Raw genomic sequence first — 22,672 nt, forward strand, 5'->3', positions numbered from 1 at the left:
TTTATAATAATATCAGTTTACATCCTCTATTATGTTCTATTTGAAAAAAAAACCTCATGTGAAATTTATAAGTGTATCAATTAAACCTCTAAACTTTCATAAATGACTCAATATAGACTTTAGACACAATGTTCTTTGAAACCGTCCATGCATTTACTCACATCGTTCATTTTGTAAAACCGATATTTGAAGAAGTCTACACATATTTAAGAATTAATGTACGGATGATTTTCAAAGGTAATCATAATGAAGGATCTAAATTGATTGACTTATGAAAATTTAGGAGTATAATTGACTTAAGCTATAATTTTCATACAATAATGATCTAATAAAATTTGGATGAGGATGTAAATTAATACAAGTTTAGAGTTTATATTAATATAGTTATTAGTTTAAAATTTTAATTGATACGACCCAAAATTTAAGGGTTTAAATTGATATTTACCCTAATCTAAATTTTGATTTTAGTCTCGGTGTGTGATATAGTATATAATTACAAGTTAGACACAATGTGGATAATGAGCTAAGGAACAGTGTCCAATTTAAATATGTGTTAATAACAAGATTTGAATTGGGAAATAACCAATAATTAAATATGTAGATACTTTCATTTTTTTCCTTCACTTTATAGTTCAATTCTTGCCCTAATTTTCTCAACAACCAAACCTGATCCAAAAACTTAAAATAAAATATAAATTTTCCAAAAAAAAAAAAAAATCAAAACACCTTCAAAATTGAGCAAAAAATTGCCGAATACAAAGAAGGGCCGTCAAAGGAATATTAACTTCAATGGTGGAGAACTTTCTTAATTAATTTTTGCTCCAATTAGTTATCCTTGACATTATGATCTAAACTCTCAATGTGTTTTTGAGGTGGAGGAAAGTTGTTGAGGCTTTCTACCAACCAAATAATATTTATTTTCACAATCTAGCACTTCAACTAACAAGTAGTCTTAGTGGCAAGATCGGGTTGAACCACAGAGAGCCTAAGGTGAAACTTTTCTAAGTTAAATAAATCTTTAGAAACCAATAAAAACGGGGAATTTTGTTGTTTGGTTGACAGGAAAACTAAATGCAAAAATTAAAATTGCGGAAAAGTAAGATAGATTGAGAAAGAGAGAGATTGAACACAAGATTATATTCGGCAATTTAGAGATCGTCGGTGGTTTTTTATGAATCTAATAATTGATTAATCATGCAAACATTCTTGAATTAACTATTTCTCAAGCCTAATCGAATGTAGGAAAGATCCTAACAAACTTCTTGATGAAAATCAACATGTCGTCGATTCCTAAATTAACTAAATGTTGTCACGACAGCCCTTTCATTTAGTTAATCGCATTACGTTATTGGATTGATTAAAACATTAAGCAAGAATGACCAAGTCTAACCAAATGCATTTCTAATCTTTAAGTTCTGTTATCAATTAGGTAAATCCTATATAGCCTAGATATCATATTATGATTCAAACTAAAATCTATTGCTACTGAATTAAGTATGCTTTCAATGCAATTACGGACATTAAAAAGCATGCATAGCAAAGAAAAATATACAAGAAATTGAGTTGTCAATTCAATCTACCTATATGCTTGCTCTAGAAATTAAATCAAAGAAAGGAAGTCAATAAAAAAAAATGGCAAGGTTCAAGAAGATTCATAATCAACCTCATAAAATTCAAAGAAAAAACACTACATACCTAAAAAACCAACGTTGTGGCCTTCGATTGTTCACCAAATCTGACTCACGACGCTAAAATTTACAATTAACAACCAAAATTGAAGGAAATCTCGTGAGTTTTGGCCTAAAATGGCCAAAATCGAGCAAAATGCTCTTTAAGACGACTCAACTCTCCTCTCTCTCCTACCTAAATCGAAAAGAGACGAATTTATACTACAATTGTAGTGTCATGACGTTGTGAAGAGTATTACAGCACCGTTTCGCAATTCAGACCTCGAGCATAAGGCAAGCATAGAGGCAGCGTTGCTACTCTATGGCATTTTGACAAACGCACGCACTAGAAGAATTGCGTCAAAGTCCATAGCGTCGCAACACTAACACTGCTCTGCAATCAAGTATTCCACCTTTTAGAGCTTGAGAGCGTAAAGATAGGGTCGCGATACTACAATGATTATCCGAGGCTTCTTGGAGCATAGAGCTACGCTGTGTAGAGGGTTGCTACGCTCAAGTCAGGGGTATTTTAGTCATTTTTCCTCCTTTGAAGCCCAGATGATCATTTTTGCTCCAAATTGTTTCAAATTAACCATGTTTGACTCCAAATGCTCGATTCTACCTCTTAAGTACTCGATACCTAAAAAATAGCATAATAAACACATAAAATTCTAGAACAATCCCGAATTAAGCGGACCTAGATAGCACATTTTTTGTTCAATCATCTTTCTTTTCGTGTATTAACTCACACTCTACTGCTAATACAATCAAAACAAACATAACTCGATTGACATATATATATATATATATATTACTGAGCACCCATTTGAATCACAAGACTCCAACGCATAAAACATCAACAGAATCCAAATAATCTACCAAAATCGAGCTAAACCGAAGTTTTTGGCAACATAGATATTTTTGGGTTCCAAACGGGAGACACGACCAATGAATTACAGCGAAAAAGGGGAAGGTGATGAAGATGAGGCTAATTAGGCGCTCAACAAATACGACGTTTTTTTGCTAAACATTTGTCAATCGATAATCAACCAACGACTTCATCCTATTCTGTCATCTCGTCTCTCCAAATCCAACGCTCCAAAATTCCCTCAACCCCTCACCGCCATTGATGAATTTGCTGTACCTCCAGAAAATCCATTCCCATACACCTCAGCAAATCAATTGCTTCACCAACTGAAAATCCCCCTTTTCCTTCTCAACCAAATCTTTCATTTCTGAAGAACAATCGTCCAAATCCCAATCTCAACTCCTAACCATGGCTCCGACCCCAAAATCTCATCTGGGTGTAATCTTTTTTATCTCCTTCGTCTTCTTCACCGCCATTCCTTCGATTTCTGCAGCCGGATCCGTTGCTCCTACTGTCTATGATGTCCTCCCCCAATATGGCCTTCCCAGTGGCCTTTTACCGGACTCCGTCGTCAACTACACACTCTCCTCCGATGGTCAATTTGTTGTTAATTTGGCCAAACCATGTTACATCCATTTCGATTACTTGGTTTATTACCACAAGACCATTACTGGGAAGCTCGAATATGGCTCCATCTCTGATCTGGACGGCATCGAGGTTCAGAAATTTTTTCTCTGGTTGGATGTGAAAGAAATCAGAGTCGATTTGCCGCCTTCTGATAACATATACTTCCAAGTTGGGTTTATCAACAAGAAGCTTGACATCGACCAGTTCAAGACGGTCCACTCATGCCAGGACAGTGGTTTGGCCTCTTCTCTTGGCTCCTGGAAACGGATTCTTGAGGTATATTCTCAGCCGCCCCTTGCTTTTGTCAAATCTTTTTCAGTTTTCGATCATTATTTGCATTTCTTTTTCTTTATCCGTCTTGCCTTCTTTAGAACCTTATCTGGGGCTATTATCTTTCCGTATTATCATAAGTCATGGGTATGCGTTATTAATTGCTCTGCTTTGTTCATAAGTCTTGCCTTCTTTAGAACCTTATCTGGGGTTATTATCTTTCCGTATTATCATAAGTCATGGGTATGCGTTATTAATTGCTCTGCTTTGTTCATAAGTCTTACCTTCTTTAGAACCTTATCTGGGGCTATTATCTTTCCGTATTAAGTCATGGGTATGCGTCATTAATTTCTCTGCTTTGTTCATGCTTTAAACTCTATGATTTTGATACTTATATTCTATTGGTGTTCAAGAAGTGTGATAGATTCTGTGAAGTTTGAAGAAATCTTGTATTTGAAACATGATGGCATGTATGTACTCGACTGTTAGTAGAAACTAGTTCAAGAGAATTTAGACCTCGACAGCTTTTTTTTTCATTAACTTTGTTCTGTAAAATTCTTCTATCATACCCTTGTGGAATATTTCTTTTGACGTGTTGATTTTTTGTGAGTGCATCATCCTTTGTCATGAAGTTATCATCGTGTCAGGCAGCCTTTGTCTTCAAGTTATCATTATGCAGGAAGTGAATTCTTAAAAGAAGTTTCAACCTAATTCTCACACGTGGTTTGTAAATATGACCTTTAATAAAAAAAAATTGATGGAAGTGTCGATCCGAGTATAAGTAGCACTCAAAGGTTAATAATAGTTCATTCTCTTCCGACAATTCTTGAACTCAAAGAAAAGAAAATGAAAGTGTTCGTGAATGCAGAGCCTTGTTTCAGGCAATTACTACGCAAGAAGCTTTCATGGTAGAATTTTTGTTTCCCTAATTTATTAACCAAAACAGAAAGGACATGCAAAAAGGAGTCGGGATATCCCCCAAATGACCAAGGGAACCAAGCCATTTGGATTGTTATCTCTTTTGAATTCCTCTGCTATAAGAAAACTGAACCTCTGAAGAACAATCAGGATCCTAAGAATCATCGTCCCTCATTTTCCAAAGTTCTCGTATCTGTTCTGAGATTACAATTCGACTTTGTAAATGTTTAAATAGTTTTTGATCTTCATATGGAGAAAGTGAAGAATAAGGAACTGAAATTGGTCGATGTGGGTTCTGTCCAGGTTGTTTCAATTAAGTCTTGGTGTGTTCTATGGTCATGCATTCAAATAACTTAGGCTCCGTTCGGTAACCATTTCGTAGTTGATTTTCTTAGCCAAATTTTAAAAATAAAAACAAGTTCTTGAGTACAAATTTGCGGTGAGGGGATTTGAACCACGGACCTCTTGGTTCTCAGCAACATAGATGTCAGTCAATCTAAATTCTTATTGGCTATAAAATAAAAACAAGTTTTTAAAAATTACTTTATTAGTTTTCAGAATTTGATTTGATTTTTGGAAACGTGGGTAAAAGATAAATATCAAAGCTTGAAATTTAGAGGTAGAAAAGGTATTTATAGGCTTAATTTTCAAAAACTAAAAACCACAAACCAAATGGGACCTTGATATTTCATTCATTCGCTTATAGTATTTAAACTCTTAATTGTACATCTTTGTAGAGTTTGAGTATGGATTATATTATAAATAGTTATTGCTTTATTGGGCCTGCGGTTGTTTCATGTCACAGCTTCAGTGAACAGGTGACCGGATTAAGCCATACTGCCTTCATTTTGTCATCTTTATTCTGTTAATGTTTTAAAACATCTATCAGAAGTTACTAAGAGCTGAAGCGGAGTCTATTTACCATCATTAGCACCTGTGTTACTGTTCAAATTCTGCTGATGTAGTTCTCCAATGAACCCAGTTATTTTGGCCGCTTGATATTTGAATATGCTAGTCTCAGTGATTCTTGTTCTTTACATTCTTAGCTGCTTGAATTTGGATATACCATTGCTGTTGGCCTCTCTGTTTTCTGCAAATTGATCACATGAAAACTTTTCAAAGATGTTGCTGTTATTACATTAGTCTTTGGTATTAGCTACTTATTGGGGGAATGTTATGCAAGATATGTTCAATTTCAGGGTTGCTTTGCTTTCTGATTTTAGATGACGATATGCTTCAATAGGATCAAAATGCTAACCTCACTTGTTGCGAATAAGTCAAAAGAATGTTACAGATTGAATATGTTTCGGAGAGCGATTCTATCATGCTAACACTTTTTCATTGGTGCTTACAGCTCCCGCCACCAGTAGATGACATCCAGATGCTAATCACCGAATAGCTCATCGTCACTTGTCCAAGTTCTTGAAGTTCTTCTCGCCGCATATATAGATGAGCAGAAGTTGTTTTTAGGTATCTGGTCTCAGTTTAGACACCAAAATGTCAAATGTCTATCTTGGAAGACCTATGATGCGAGTGTTAATATTTGATGTGTCTCCACTTTGATCCTCCAAAAAAAATGCCTAAAACATTTGGCATTTGGGGTCTTATAAACTCAATGCTTATGAATGACATGGTATATTAAATAGTATGAGTTGATCACGTTTTATTCTATGTTTCTATTTTATTAGTCTGATTAAAGATCACCGAAGTAATTTTCAAATTCAATGATTCAAGAAGTGAGGATAAAAGAATTTTGAGTAATTTTCTAATACGGTGATTCGAGATCAGGATAAAGATTCTCATAATATGGAAAAATCTTTTCCAATGATCTTTAGATTCTCTCATTGGTTGTGTTACATGTTCCATCTTTTTGAAGAAATGCATTTTTTAAAACTCATATCAAATGCACCACCGATGTTATTTTAGAATTTCAATTTAATGTTAGACAAGCTTAAATTGGCTTATTTTCATTATGTATATATTAACAAGTATTTATGAAAGTTAGAGATATGAGAATATAAAGTTAGAAAGAAGATTAAAACCCTAAATAAGTAAATTTGGACGATTTAGGAGGCGTTTAAAAACATTTTCAAGTGTTCAATTTAAAAAGTAAGTCATTTTGGAAGAAATTTAAGTGTTTGGCAACAACTCAAAATAGTTTTTCAAGTATATTTTAATCAATTTTTATAAAAAATGTTTAAATAAAAATGAGTTTATTTTCGAGTTAATCCAGATAGACCCTCGATGAGTTATCAAATTGTAGTAGGTTTAAGCTTAACAAACTTAAATTAACATTTGAACGTGGAAAAAAAAAGAAGTCAATAGATGAAAAATGAGAGACCAGCCAAAAAATGGAAAAAGAGTCAACTTTGTTGTTGTACCGAACGAATAATTAAATAGAATTAAATTATAGCATGTGATTCATGTTATGCAGTAATTAGAACGATTTAATAATAATAACAATAATAAGATAATATCTATAAAATAATTTGTCTAATCCCACGTGGGGAAGTGAAATATCTCGTTGAAATACTCAAAATCATCATATTCAGTAACTTTACAATATAATAAACCAAATAATATTAATGTTGGCGTTAGTTTTCAGCTTCATTTTATACTCGTGCTCATCTTCTTGCTTATAAAAACACAAAGACTCATTGGCAATCCCACATTCAAACTCCATTGATATCATTTCTAATTCTCTCATAGTATCAAATCCCATTACTGCAATGGAAAGCTGCAGAGACATTTTCATTCAGGTGAAAAACAAGAACAAGGACAAGAATTCTCCAAGAATGAAGCCAACAAATGGGAAAGAAGACATAAATGAAAGAGCTGAAGCTTTTATTAGCAACTTCCGCAATCAGCTAAAGATTCACTGAAGAACCCCAAGAATTAGTTCTTTTGATCAGTTCCTCCTGTTGTTTTCTTCCTTTCAATCTGCTTTAATTGATCATTTATATTATATTCAAGCATGTGATAAATGTTTAATTTTGATTTCTGGAACGACTGTAAAATCTTGATCAAGTAAATCCAGAAACCAATTTGTTAATGATTTCGATTAATCGCGATCAGTCATAAATCTTGTGTTGTTTATATTCTAATGAAATGTTTGTATTCACAAGGCATCTCCAAGATTACATAGTACTAGCATAAGATCCCCCACAAAATAAACAAACTAGCCTGAGATTGATTAACAAGATTTACTTACAAGTATTTGCTCTCTGTTCAAGAATGTAATGAAATTATCTGGGAACTCCATTCCAAAAGCAAATTCTAGAACTAAGCCCTCCTCCTGTAACTAAATCAACAGCCTCACCATTAGGCATTTTGAAGGCAATTAAAAGAGGTCAGAACTTGATTGAACCAAATCCATGTTTTCTCTCCTTTAGCTCTCTGAAATCTCTGAAATAATAGTCTCTCTCTGCCTTCCCTTTCACTGTACCGTTGAAAAAAAATCGATCTGCCTTTGGCTTCTCATGCCTGGAGCACCTGACAATGCACAATATGACTCTTCAACCCGCTTCTGCCAGCTATGCTGGACAGTAAATTTGTAACTAGAGTCCTTAAGTGACCTTTCCCAGCAATATTTTCCCACAGGTGGGGATTGCTCTCAACCCTTTTATCCGAACTTGAAACGTCAACTAGACTGATGCTCATGTTGTTGCGGATAATGCAAAGCTTTCCGTTAAGTGAGACTAGTGCAGCAGCTTCTAGAGCACGAGAGCTTCCAAAATGGAGTTTGCTATCGATGAATTTGTTCCATGAATCTGTTGCACTATCATAAACCCTGAGCTTGCATCCATCTTGGCAATCCAAGGCATAAAGTTGTCCGTTCAAAGAAATACTTGGGTTGCGCCAGCCAGCAACCATGCCATCACGTACTGTTGTCCAAGTATTAGTTTCGGGAGAATAGGCTTCACTCATGACCTCCCTGCGAGTTCCAAGTCCTTTCAAGAACCACAACCCATCATGAACTACACCAATGAATGGCACCATAGCTGAGCTCATATCTGAAATAAAGCTCCATCTGTTCTTATTGGGATCATAAACTTCAGCTGAACGAAGAGTTCTCTGGATCCCCTCACATTCACCACCAGCAACATAAAGGCAGTTATTTATAACACAAGAGCCAAAACAGTGACGTTTCCGAAGCATATCAGGTGCTCTGTGCCATTTGTTTGTACGGGCACTATAGAAAATCACCCGCCTCATTGATCCCTTTATTGGATCTTTCCCTCCAAATAAGTACAGGTGGCAACCACTGAGAACAGCACAGCCAAAACCAAGGGCCTCAGAGTATTCAACGGGGACAGGTGGGAGTGATTGCCAAAGCTGGTAGGTGGGATCAAAGGCATGCCACGAAATCCTCCGATCACGTTCCCTTTTGATGACATAGACCCACTCTTCTGCCATGCCAAGACTTTTCCTTAGAGAATAATAGAAGTTTCCCATCAGAAGTCGATACCATCTCTTGCAAACAAGGCGGAGTTTCCTGTGTTCCACTCGAGGGACTCGAATCAGACAAGCAATGGCAAGATCATCCGGAAGGCCAGGTAGGAGAGGAGGCTGGACTCGGGTCCTTTCTCTCCGCGAAGTTTTACTTCTATGTGCATTTGGATTAATATCAGGCTGGATACATATTTTTGAGCCAGGGACAAATTTTCTAGCTCCAACAACTGTTTTCAAGCCTGAATCTACTTTGCAATAGCATGACACAGAATCAACCTACAACATATTTTCAGTTAGATGCAAAAGAAATTATGTAGCAACTTGCCAAATAGGAAGAAAGAAGACAAAGGTAACCGGTATGAAAACCAGTGGATCACGTATGGCATTCAGTTCAGTCTTAAACTTGGGTCTATCACACCAAATTTTCTAGAAAGTACAATACTTCATCCAGGGATTACACCCAAATGTCTATGTTTGGTTCAATAGAAGTAAAGGGCACAGCTCCTATGGTAGCTGCACAATTGGAATTCTGAACCAACCACACCACGAGAAAGACCATAACAAAAGTAATGAGTTAAAAGATTGGAGCCCATCACACCATTTCCTCCAAGGTATGAATACTTTTGTAAATATCAACGGAGGTAAATCGCATTTATCTTAGAAAGTTCAACTTGCAAAATTTCAATTAAATCTATTCACCAATAAATGGATCTCCTTATAATTCACATGGATCTCACACTCATACTTCATAATCCTTCATAAGTTCCTCACATGTTCAGATTCAAAAGAAGTAACAGAATCACAGCATCAAAACTTGACATTGCCCTTCAACACAAAGAAAGGGCCATCCACATAGAAACTACTGTTCCAATGAAATGAATAAAACCAGAAAGAATTCGTTTGAAAACAAATCTGAAATCCCCATGAGAAACCTGACTAGAATTTACTCCAAAACTAAGCATATTTGCCAACATACTTGGAATCAATTCTCAGAGAATATTAAAGCCATGGTCCAGCATTCAACAGAACACATTAAAGTAAATCTCAGAAGATTATTTAGAATATTCAACAGAATGCTGACGGAAGAAGACATTAAGTAAAAAGATGCGCTCATAAAATACAAAATTTTCCTCAACTAGGGCGCAGAAAACCCCAATAATCGAGTTAAGATGTGAGAATCATCCCGACCTCATCAAACTTCAAATTCTTTCTCAAATTACAATGTTTCACAAGAAATTCGCGAAGTGAGAATCGTAAAGAAGAAATGCGAGGAGTTGGGGGGCCAAGAGAATCCCTCGAAAGCGAAATTACCCAGAACAAAACTACATAATTTCCATGGATAACTTACTCGGCTACTCTATGGATAGAAATGATAGTACAAAAACAAGGTAATTAAACGAGAAAAAATGACACAAACAGAGAGTATATTTCAATTCGACTAACCAGTGGAGCTTGAATTCGAATTCCCCTTTGAGCTCTTGAAGAGTGTTCAACCGATTCGTTCATCTCGGAAGCGAAGAACCATATAGTCAACTTCCAGCCACACAATGAAGCCCAATCAAGGTTAAAGAAGGGCAAACAGAGTCGGATCACGGGGTGGTTGAGCTGAAAACTTTCAACCCTTCAAGAATCTGATCTGACAAAGGGAATTGAACCCAATACGCTCAACTTTTGACCAACCGCTAACAATCAACCAAATATGAACAAGAAAGACTTAAAAAAACGTGAGAGAAAAAAGAAGAACCCTGTTTTCTCTGCGGCTCAGGAAGAGAAAAGAAGTCTCCCTCGGCTCTCCCCTGACTGACCCGTAGTAACTGAAGCCGAAACGAATACAAGCTACAGCTGGGAAAGCAGTGCTACACCCAATTACTGATTTTTCCAACCAGATTTAAAAACCCATTTTCTTCAAAGAGGGCTGTACTTAATTAAGGTCCTAAAGTTCCAATTTTTAATCAAGTTTAACTTCGAGTCTGACAAAAGGACAAGAAACTCTAATGACAAGGGTCCTCTTTGTTGTTACCATTAATGGGTCAAAACCCAATTTTTAGGGGAAAGAAGAGAGACAAGTCAATGTCATTCAATTCAATTCAATCCTCCTGCCTTTCTTTTTTCCTTTATAATATAAACTATATGCATACCCACACACACAAACATGGATTCACTCATCACATTTCCCATTTCACAAACCCTTTTACCTTTTTTCTTTTTTTTTTTTCCCAAAGACATTATATATTTTTCCACAAAGAAAGTGACTTAAAGCATTAAACACTAGACAATAATAATAGCCTTATTAACAAATATCATCACTATAATGATTGAGTTTTGTGCATTCGTAGATGCTATAATGTGGGTTTGTATATGATTCTATTTTCAGTAGAGCATCTTTTTTTTTCTGTTAGCTTTATGGAATATTTCTTCAAAATCGATGTAGGAAATGAAAAAAGTCTTCACAAGTTGACGAAAGTAGTTTTTATTGCTATTTGTTTGGTTGTTTGAAAGTTTCTAAAGTTTGTGAAAATATTTACTGGACACTAAAAGTGTCCTCATTTTTTAAACATGGCGGACACTATTTATGTAAAGATATCAATGCTTCTAAACCAAATTAATTAAACGGGGTCCCTCGGCTTAATTTTGATATTTCTAATTCAATAAGAAATTTCCAAAACCATAAGATCGTACTGCTCATACTAATATCCTATCCGGCATCGCTATCACTTCAATTATGATGCACAGTGGATTCAAATTTTCAATTGGAATGTTGAAAATTAAAGAGTGAACTTCAATGAAACCATAATGGTTAAAATTGTGACACATTCTGTGAAAGTAGAGAAAGGTATTGAAATATTAGATGGAAACAAGTACACAATCCAGAGAGAATTGAAATGTACTTGGTCATCTGGATAATATATGTTATGTAAACATTCTTTAAAATTTATATATATATATTTTGGGTATCTTTGTACAACTGCCCAACTGCCATTTCAACTAAAACGAAGAAATAGATAACTTTTTCTTTACTCCCAAGTTTCTCTTCTCAAAGATTTAAAAGTTTGGTAACATGCTTTATGTTATCTCAATTCTCCTTTCTGATCCACAGGCATCATTGCTTGTTCAATTAGTACAATAAAGTTTATTGAATAAACCAACAAGGCCAGTGTAAAAGGTAGCTTAGCACACAAAATATTAAGATAAAGTCATAGATAATCGACTAAACCTGTCTGACCACTACTGGATCTTCTAATGTTGCAGAGAGAGGAAATTTACTGAGTAATAATTGGATTGAACTAAAGTGACAAAACTGGGAAATATTAAAAAGCTAAAGTGTGTACAACAGTTTTTCATTCTTTGAAGTATGTGATAGAAAATTTAACCCAACAAAACCTGGTTTCTACGTACTGAAATCATAACGCCCTAACAGAAGGTTTCCAACTTATTTCGGGTCAATAACAAAATATTACAGAAACTATGAAATTCTTCAGAAAGGGGAAGAAGATTGCCCAAGAAGCTCGAGGAATAGCCTAGCAAGCAAACTGGGTTTAAAAGAACTTGGCCTAATTGATGGAAAACACAAAAGCAGCCGAATGGTAAAGCCCCGAGATCTCTTCACCCACCATATCATCCAAACCGATAGGAGACGGAGCAAAAAGAACAAAGTGATCCTACTTTGTTAGTACCATTTTAACCAACACCTAAGAAACACTGCACACAACTCTACATTCCTAATGGGCCCCAAAATGGTCAACGTTTTCTCCTTTTCCCCCATAATGACAATAAGTTTTGACAATAATCACTTTTTTAACACCAATAGTCGAAGAAAAAAAAACAATACTCTATTCAGGCAGAAACGGGTTCCTCTACCCATCACCTAAACACTGTAAATAATTTTAAAAAGTACACGTTAGTCCCATGCACTAGTCACCCCTGAACCACCATATCCTCCTCCATATCCACCGGAACCACCACCATAACCGCCCCCACTGTTGTTGCCTCCACTATAATAATCAGAACCACCTCTGTTGAAAGAAGATTCCCTTCTATAGTCACGGCTACCAAATCGGCCTCCCCCAGAACGACGGTTTCTCCCTCCACTGTATGTGGATCTGGCAGCAAATCGTAATAGAAAATCAGGAACTTCTTGATTAGATTCTCGCATCAGATCAGCCAAGGACCTTGCTATGGATGTATTGTTCTCGTTAAAAAAGGCAGTTGCTAAACCAGTCTTCCCAGCTCTTCCCGTTCGTCCAATTCTGTGAACATAATCATCAATGTCATTAGGGAGATCGAAGTTCACCACATGTGCAACATGAGGAATGTCAAGCCCACGGGCAGCTACATCAGTTGCCACCAAAATCGGTGTGTTACCACTTCTAAACGACCTCAATGCTTGTTCTCTTTCCTGCAAACACATATAAATACATAAAACAGAACCACGAGTAACATATTTACAACTCAAATGCATGACGATGCTATAATACGTGGCCAAAACACAATTTATCTCTCATGCATGCACATATAGAACAACCATTACCGGTAACAATAGCAGAACCCTCAAATTAATCCTTCGCCAGTTGAAGACACCTTAGTTAATACTTGGAAACATGAACTACGTAACAATAACATCTAAAGTCGCAGAGAGGATAACGAAACAACTCAGATGACAAGATTAAAATGAGTTATCACCATCTAAAACATCATCCATCTGAAGCTGCAACTCAACTATCACGACTTCGCTCTTCACTATCCAGGGTCCAATGAAAAGTTTGTTATTATTCTTAAGAGTAATGCAAAACCTTCAGAGAGAAGTCTCACATGCATCATTCCATCATCCATAATGAAAAAAACTACTAAACAGGGACCGTTGAAGTTCCATGATAACATTTAGCATGAAATGTCAAAACTTCCACACCTAAGTAGATTTAGCAGGAATCTAAAACTCTTAATAATGAAATTATTGGAATACGTCGTGGGGGTAACAACAGGGCAAGTAAGCATAAAATATGATAATAGGAATTAGGAAATCAATCTACAGAATCATCTGCCTGCATAATAATACTGTAACCTACTTCTTAAAGGACTTCAATTACTTAAAAACTTTTATCCAAACGATAGGCAAAACTAAGCTCCTGTTTACACAAGATAACATAGAAAATTGAACTGACAAGAAAGGAGAGCCAGTACATATTTATACTGAATTAAACTATTGTTTAATGATGAGGGAGATCTGAGACCATAGAAAGGATAAATTTAAAACGGCATACCTAGCGACTTCATATTTCCGAAAAAGCATTGAAGCATTTTTCCTTCTTGATAGGAAATGATATAATTCCATTGATGTGATAAGAATATACTTTTTATGGTCAGAGATGTGACAAAATATACAAAAGAAAGGAGGTATCCATCCCCAAGATAGAGTAAGTAACAAAAGTCTTCCACCTGGCACAGAAAGCTTTACACTATTGAGTAGTTAGAGGTTATCCCTAGAGTAATGGATCTTTTCTCATGAGGAAAGAACCTATCCACCAAATTGCAGTAATCCATCTTATTTAATAAAACATTGTTTCCTTTTTTATCCAAAAGTGACCAGGTCAGCTTACGCACACCTCGACCTATCTCACAAGATCACCCGCCTAACCCTACAACATTTGAGTACCAAGAACAATCTTATGACATTAAAACCTAGGTAGTTACTATGATTGAACTTGTTCCTTCTTGAGTCTTCATTTATTGACCACTAGCCACATTGTTTCTTCAATGGAGAGAATTCTATATTTCTTAACCTACATAGACATACACGCACATATACTTTCAAATTATGAAGAGCATAAAATAGAAGCTACAGCCAAAGAGGTAGGTAGTAGTGAGTTTGGAATGCAAGGAGATACCCTTCAAAGTCCCAAGTTCAAGTTCCTAGGATGAAAACTTAATAATGTAAAAATTGAAATTAGCGGAGGGATAGGCTATGAGTAAAACCTAGGTTTATTTCGTTTTTCTGTTCTTTTTATTTTGTTTTGTGTTTGACTATAAAACAAGAAACTAGCAGATACTACATTCGCGGGGGGAAAAGAATAGAACAGCTGCTTTAAGAGGAAGATCGATAAGTATTTTCTATTTAAATAAATTTCATCAGTTGGCTAAAGACTGCATAGTGACTGCCAGAATAAATGAAACAATGTCAGGCTTTAATATGGTCCTGCACAAAGGATTCAACCCATTAATTAACGTTTTTTTCTTTCGTTGAGAAAAAATGAATTGATTATATTGATGGGATTACTTTAAAAACAAGGGATGGTAGTGGCAGGAAACCAAATATGCCAGATTAAATTTACTTTAAAATCATGTGTTGATGGGGTAGAGCAATCACAATATATCGACAAATTAAATATGCCAAAGGAAGCGTACATACCTGTTGTGTTCTATCACCGTGAATGGTAGTGGCAGGAAAACCATTAAGGCATAACCAATGTTCAAGAGCATCAGCTCCCTTCTTTGTCTCCACAAAAACCAAAGTAAGAGATTGCTGCCAATACAGAAGTTATATAAGAATCTTCTTTCCTTGGCACTTTTGGAAGAGAGATAAATGATCAATGCCTAAAGTTCAATATCCTTTACTAGAAATATGAGGTCGATAGAAGCAAAGTTAATTAGAGATCAATTAATAAAATAATTATTATTTAAAAAACAAAACAGAAACTAGAACCACCCGAATCCTCACAATGATGGGGAAAATATGAAACATATACCTTGCCTTGCACACCATTTGCCCTCTGTGCATGAAGAAGGTCCAATAAATGACTTCTCTTATCAGATTCAGAAACAAGCTCAACTCTTTGAGAAATTAGATCAGTACTTGAACCCACTCTTCCAACAGCCAGAAATATATAACTTGATAGAAAATCAGAGGCAAGTCTCTGCAAGAAACAAAGTCGACTCAATATAAAGCAAAACAAGAACAATAATAATAAAGCATCTTTGTGTCGATCTACATCTTTTATGAGGATTAAGAATTGAGACATAACTAGAAAAAATAAGTTTAGTGTGAGACGTGGAGTGCCCAAAATACATGTATGAGATGTAAAACTCTTTGGTTCTAAAATGCACCCCAAGTTCTATACTATGTAAACACAAAAACTACACTTTTTTTGGAAGGACAAAAACTGCATTTGGTTTACAGGGAGAAGCAAAACCAATATCATCAAAAACATAATGCATCAGGACAAATAAATTTGTTCACATACAAAAATAGTACCTGAATCTCCCTTGGAAAAGTCGCACTGAACAGCATAGTCTGCCTTGCACCAGGTGGAGGCATGTCCATTTGTTCTACTATTTTCCTAATTTGGGGCTCAAATCCCATATCTAACATGCGGTCTGCTTCATCAAGGGCCAAGTATCTTATCATCTGCAGTGAAACTTTAGCCCTTTCAAGCAAATCTACTAATCTTCCCGGAGTTGCAACAAGAATATCGACACCTCTTTCTAGATCACGTAGCTGATTCAAGGAAAAAAGAAGTATCAATAGTGCTAACCAAACAAAAAAATATAAACTAGCACATTCATAAGACACACGAGTGGATCATGACATCACAAATGAGCCTAAAGATGACAGAAAGATAAGATTCCACATCAACAAACAGTGGATGACAAGAAGGCTTGTACCAGCAAAGGAAATCTAACCAATGTTATTTTGAAAAGGTTGTTCATCAATTACCATTCCACATTATAAGTGTACACTCACGAACATTTATGCTCATGACTATTCTTAAATCATTCTAAAGTAATTAGGATCCGTCTTTTTTCTCATGCTGAAGTAGCATTGGTTGAACGAGATTGTGATGAAAAGGTTGTTCATCAATTACCATTCCACATTATAAATGTACACTCACGAACGTTTATGCTCATGACTATTCTCAAATCATTCTAAAGTAAGTAGGATCAGTCTTTTTTCTCATGCTGAAGTAGCATTGGCTGAACGAGATTGTGATGAGATGATTTAATGTCACGAGTACACATACTTCCTCACCCATCACAATATACTTCTATACAAATATGTAACGCAAAGGCAACCTCAACAATTACATGAAAGGTACTTTGACACAAAATTTGTGTGTACGTGTGTGTCCACGGCCTTCAAATAGATAGAAAATGATGAGAAAAGGTAAAGGAACACAAAACCTGTAGGTTGATTGGTGCACCTCCATAAGCAACCACCACTCTGACCCCCGTTTGATAAGAGAATTTCCTTGCTTCTTCATGTATCTAAAACACAGTAATTCATTCTTATAATGATAAATTGTAATAAAGAGTTGACGACTAGCTGCATAATCGAGGGAAAATGAAATAAAAGTTTTTTTAAAGAAAAAACTCACTTGCATTGAAAGCTCCCTAGTTGGGGAGAGAATAAGAGCAAGTGGGTACACTGTGCGTGCACCTCGAGCTGGTCTTGGCATACTCTGGCCCTTCATTATGCCACTGATAATGGGGAAACAAAAAGCAGCAGTCTTTCCAGATCCAGTCTGAGCACAAGCCATCAAGTCTCTCCCAGCAAGGGAGATAGGAATAGCATGCCGCTGAACGGGAGTTGGTTTTACATACTTACACCGCCGAATGTTTTGATTGAGTGCTTCACCCAAATCAATTTCGGCAAATGTATTTACCGGAGGAGGTACATTTTCACCACTTGTTTCCACAGGAATATCTTCGTAAGCATCAAAATTTATACCAGTATTTTCTTGCTCTCCAAATGCTTCCTCTGTATCATCTTCATCTCCAAATGGGTTCACTTCACGATCCCCCCTCCCCCGGTCCCATCCACCTCCTCTACTTCCCCCCCATCCACCTCCACGACTACCACCACCACTATAACCAGAACGATTATAATCATTTCTCGGACCACCACCCCAGCGGGACCCTACATGTCCAGAACGATCATTTCCCACAGCAGGCCCACTATGTGCTGCAGCAGGCGGATCGGAAGACGCTGGGCGATTCCGCAGATGTGGTGGAACATAGGCCGGTCGGCCAGGTGCTGAAGTAGTTCCAGAACTACAATTGTTAGCGGACCCAGCAGCTACATTCTCAGCAGCCGAGCTTGCAGCCAAATCTGCCCACGAAGTTCGCATAGTCGAGACCCTTTCACGAGTGCAAAAAAAAATGTTCGCCAATCCAATCCAAATTACAGCGAATTCTGCACATTATTTATCAATAAACAAATTAACCCTCCGCAACAGAAAATGAAAGATTCGAGCATGCATAAACACGGTCGAGAACACAAGTATATTCAGATATAAAGATAACTCAAGCAAGGAACTTAATCCAGAACCATGGAAACAAATGCCTCCTTCGATCAACCAAAAGAAAGCAAAAATAATAATAATAATAATAATAATAATAATAATAATAAATAATAAATAATACAGGTATCAGAATCGCGACTTCTTCTAAAACTATATTAATCGCTCTGAAATCCCATATTCTTTTTCGCAGAACAAACATAACCCATGAAAGTACCAAAGACAGATAACCTTGATCTGCAGCAACAGCAACTAGAGGAAAGCTAAAGAATGAAACCCCGAGGTGAAAAGAAGAAGAAGAAAAGAAACAAAATCAAGAAATAAGAAATAATTTGAAATCATAACAATGCACGGTAGGACAAAGATACGGAAACGAAGAAGAAGGGAAGAACCTGAAGAACAGGAAAAACAAAAAGACGCGGATACCTGAAAAGTCGCAAAAATAGTGGAAGATCCAGGAACCCTAATTTTCGTCGTAGCAGACAACAGGGAGAGATAAAAAAGCGCCTTGCTTCGAGAGAACGAAAACAAAAATATCTGCGTTAGCTAGATAAATATTTATATAAATATATCTAATTTCGCCTTTTTTTTTCTGCTTTTCCCTCCCTCCCTTCTTTTCTTTTCTCTCTTTTTTTCTTTTCTTTTTTCTTTTTTTCTAAAACTCTGGTTGGGCTTCGGTAAACAAAAGTTTCAAATTAAAATCAATTTAATTTCTTCCCAATTTCTTTTTATTTCGAAATTTTTAATTTTTAGAAAAACAAAATTACGACGTCCGTACGTATGTTCAGAGGAATTAGCGGCTCAAATCCTCCCTTTTTCTTATTCTTCCGATTTTTATTCTTTCCTCTCTAATTACACCCTGTGGTTACTCACTCTCTTACTGTGCAGTAAATCCTACTCCCCTCAAAACTACTCCCCTTTTTATATATATATAAAAGGAATATATTTCTATTCTAATCCCTATTCATTTTCTTTATTTGGTATAATAAATATATCATAATTCTTTCTAATTCTCGATTTGATTATCAATCTTTCTAAAATTCGTGTACAATGAATGTGAATTGTTTTTCTATCGTCATAATTGTAAGTATGTGGTCAAATAAAACACACCAACAAATCACATCAATATGGTGGTAACTTTAACACAACCCAATATCTAGAATAACACTGGTATGTTGGTGACAATAAGAATTGTGGAGTGTAACTTTAGATTTTTCTTTATTTGTGGAGATAATTACTTTAGAGTTTTACGGTCATTGGATATATCTAGATTGTAGTTTGTCTGCCGCTTATATAATTGATTGATTTATAATCACAAAAAAATTAATAGTCCCAATTTTTAAGTATCATTCTCTCCATGGGTGGGATCTCATCCTTAATGTTAGGGACAAATTCTCTTTGAATTTCAAATTGAGCTAACCAGGTTTTTAGGAGAATAGCTAACCCGATTGGTACTTTTATATTCGATCACGTCTCAATTTCCTTAAAGTTGGCTTTAAGAAGTAGTTTTACTTGTAATAAACATATTTGAATACATTAATGTATAGTTGGGACCGATGTCTTCAATAAAAATTGCATTTTAAGTAATTTTTTTGTACTATTTGACACTATCCATTTTTTTCGTCAATTTTAAAGGGTACCATTGGTTATTTCTAAAAAACTCCCTCCTCAATTTAATTTATGTCTAAATTAGCCATGGCTTGTTGTGAAGATGAGACCCCCAAGTAAACTAGGACCTCTAAAATACCCCCAAACATTACTTGGTCTTTGCGTTACTACCACATTGGTTCTCCATGGTACCGTTAGGTACTATTAAGACTTCCATAGTACCGCGAAGCACTATTAGGACCTCCATAGTACTGCTACATTGGTTCTTCTTGACATTTGTTATTGTATTGTTGTGATATTTATGCCATTGGTACATGGGTCCTTCGTGATACCATTAGTTACTATGAGGATCTCCATGGTATCATTGGGCACTATTGAGACTTTCATGGTACTACTGTTTTAGTCCTCCACGATACCCCTATGCATTATTGATATTCACGGTACTACCACATCAATCATTTGTGGTACCACTAAACTCCCTCGTGTGTCTTATGAGCTTTCACTGTTAGAATTGATGTCTTAATTCTTCTGGTAGTCTCGTAGTTTGTAAACACTCTGTAAACATATTGTTATTAATAAACTAAGTGTTATTTTATAAGCATCTACTAAATCCTATAAACTAAGATATGAGGTTATTTTATGCAACATAAGTATGTATGTGGAGACATACAACTGGATCATGCCTTAACCTAAATGGTTTGTAGTATAAGGATAAATGAGGGATACCTTATCCTGATGACACTGCGGATACGACCCACTTTGTAGATGTTACAAGTGTTGTAAAGTGCTACAAATAGTATAATCCTGACTATCCATGTGGAGACATGCGAGCGAGAGTATCCTATACAAAGAGTTTGCATAAGACCAGACCATGAAATGATTAGTCTCTTTATATAACGGCGTTCATAATTGAGACTTACATATCACTAGGATGACCATAGGTGACATGACCTTAATCCTTAGTGAGTTAGGAACTCCTGCTTATGAGGGCAGACATTTGATTTGTATGGGTGAGAGTGGCCAGATTGTCAACTCAACATGCCTACCATATTGAGGATTCGTCTGATTAGGGAGTTGGGAACTCAACTACACAAGACAAAATTCACTCTTTTACCGAAGCAGGGGTAAGTAGATAAATTGCTCCATTAAAGGCTGATTCCGATTCTTGAACATGGTGACTACACCCTCTCTTGGGAAGAAAGGACTCAATCATAGTAGGACTATGACTTATGTTCATTAGAGGAATCAATGGTACTTAAGGAATTAGATGTAACTACAGAGGAAAAACAGTAAATTGGTCTAGTTGTACTTATGAGTGATTTGCGAAGGGTCATCGCACTATTGATTGGTTATATCCAATTGACACGAAAATATATTTGTAGTGCGAATAGTGCAACTATCGGTCTTTAGTGGAGTGACCAATAGTTAACGAATGGTGGATCTCGAGTTTAGTCACTTATTCACGTACCGTTGGAGCTTCAAGCTACAGGTCCATGAGGTCCCTTAGGTAGCTCAATGGGTTCAAGTTGAGAATCAAATTTTGGGTTAGTTTGAAGTGTTCAAATTAATAAGAGGAAATTTGATTATATATAATATAATTAATTTGATTCAATTATATGTGATATAATTGATATGATGTATTTGATATATTATTAATGGATGAATTAATATAAATATGATTTATATTTAATACCATAAAATAGAAAGGAAAAAAAAACTATGATTTATATGTTTCATGTGATGAAATGTTAAAACCATAGGTTATAAATATAATATGATAAGTTGGTTATTATATTTATTTATAATATATTAATTATATGATAATTAATTATTCTCTTTATTTAATAACCGACTTGAGTGGGAGGTTATGCACGATTATGATAACTGCGAGATAAAAAGGAAAATGGTTTTCCAAAAACCAGAAGTTGATGATTAATTGAATCGGTCTCACAAAAAGAATGACTATCAAGTAAAAGAGTTTTTACTAAACGATAGCATCTCACAGAATAAACGTTTGAGTATCGAGTTTACTATACGATAGTTACTCGCTACTACATGATCGAGCAGCAAGTCTATACGATACGATTATCCTTTTACACGATCGAGTATCAAGTCTATGTGATAGACTTCCTTCCTCTGTCTCATACTCGATCGTTTACCTCCTTCATTCCTCTATCCAAAGTCACACATAGCCCACAACTCCTTGATTTTCACATCGAAAATACCAAGATAACTCTTGTGGTGTTCTTGTTTCGTTCGAAGGTCAAGGATCGAGTTACACTCGATAGTGATCGAGGATTCTTCAGTTCGTGCTCTTGGTTGTTCTAATCATAACATTCGAGTTCATGCTGTCGAACGAGTTGCTAAATGATCAAGGGATACTTGAAGAACAAGTTCTTCAAAGGTTTTCATCTATCCCTCATTCAATTAAAGAAGTATTCTTATAATTTACTATTTATGCATAAACTGTTCTTTTAGACTGTAATTGTTTGTGTTATTTCTCAATGAAATTTGGAACGATCCACTTCCGCTCACTGGTTCTCTATTTAGAGCTTTTTCAATTGGTATCAGAGGTAGGTTATTCTGATATTCCAAATTCCATTGTTGTATTGAACTTTATTTTACAGTCTTTGTGGGTTTTTAAGTTTTCTACAATGCATTTAAGTGTTAAGTGTGTTTGTGGATGGTTTGATGGATGTTTCGGAATGATGGCCTTTATTTTAATGCCTTCTTTTACATTTCAAAGTTAATTTTTGTAAGGGCCCCTGTGTTTTTGGGCAGAATTAACTTGCTACCGAGTCTGTATTTAAAGTGTTTAGAGTGTTTTGAGTCGTTCGTGATGAAGTTTCAAAACACGGAGATGTTGTTCACCTCGAATAAGAAGACCAAGCGTTAGTCGTGTCGTGTAGCCCAAGCTAAACGATTGTCTAGATTTGGCTAAACGATCGAGTAGAAAAGTTATAACTCGATCG

The 22,672-nt window shown here is 35.8% G+C and overlaps 3 protein-coding genes across 5 annotated transcripts; 1 reads left to right on the forward strand and 2 right to left on the reverse strand.

Moving 5' to 3' along the window:
* Positions 1 to 2,460: 2,460 nt before the first annotated feature.
* LOC120088626 (transmembrane protein, putative (Protein of unknown function, DUF538)) lies at positions 2,461 to 5,998 on the forward strand. The gene is made up of 2 exons (XM_039046040.2): positions 2,461 to 3,438; positions 5,705 to 5,998. Exons 1-2 carry the CDS (start codon positions 2,944 to 2,946, stop codon positions 5,747 to 5,749), a joined length of 540 nt encoding a protein of 179 aa, XP_038901968.1. The 5' UTR covers positions 2,461 to 2,943; the 3' UTR covers positions 5,750 to 5,998.
* Positions 5,999 to 7,423: 1,425 nt separating this feature from the next.
* Positions 7,424 to 10,791, reverse strand: LOC120088530 (Galactose oxidase/kelch repeat superfamily protein). Of its 2 annotated transcripts, none has more exons than XM_039045909.2 (3): positions 10,547 to 10,791; positions 10,246 to 10,433; positions 7,424 to 9,078 (listed from the first exon to the last, which is right to left on the reverse strand). In XM_039045909.2, exons 2-3 carry the CDS (start codon positions 10,306 to 10,308, stop codon positions 7,828 to 7,830), a joined length of 1,314 nt encoding a protein of 437 aa, XP_038901837.1. In that variant the 5' UTR covers positions 10,309 to 10,433; positions 10,547 to 10,791; the 3' UTR covers positions 7,424 to 7,827. The 2 variants fall into 2 exon arrangements, with proteins under 2 accessions (XP_038901837.1, XP_038901835.1); XM_039045907.2 differs by having other exon boundaries at positions 10,246 to 10,438; positions 10,547 to 10,721.
* A 1,296-nt stretch (positions 10,792 to 12,087) lies between these two features.
* LOC120087834 (DEAD-box ATP-dependent RNA helicase 37-like) lies at positions 12,088 to 18,895 on the reverse strand. 2 transcript variants are annotated; one of them, XM_039044765.2, is made up of 7 exons: positions 18,519 to 18,895; positions 17,169 to 17,986; positions 16,975 to 17,058; positions 16,049 to 16,291; positions 15,543 to 15,710; positions 15,206 to 15,319; positions 12,088 to 13,198 (listed from the first exon to the last, which is right to left on the reverse strand). In XM_039044765.2, exons 2-7 carry the CDS (start codon positions 17,919 to 17,921, stop codon positions 12,701 to 12,703), a joined length of 1,860 nt encoding a protein of 619 aa, XP_038900693.2. In that variant the 5' UTR covers positions 17,922 to 17,986; positions 18,519 to 18,895; the 3' UTR covers positions 12,088 to 12,700. The 2 variants fall into 2 exon arrangements, with proteins under 2 accessions (XP_038900693.2, XP_090161943.1); XM_090305817.1 differs by lacking the exon at positions 18,519 to 18,895 and adding an exon at positions 18,324 to 18,502.
* Positions 18,896 to 22,672: the final 3,777 nt, after the last annotated feature.

The sequence above is a fragment of the Benincasa hispida genome, chromosome 10 (genome assembly GCF_027475165.1).
Source record: "Benincasa hispida cultivar pf3 chromosome 10, pf3_genome.v1.1, whole genome shotgun sequence".
NCBI classification, from domain to species: Eukaryota; Viridiplantae; Streptophyta; class Magnoliopsida; order Cucurbitales; family Cucurbitaceae; genus Benincasa; species Benincasa hispida.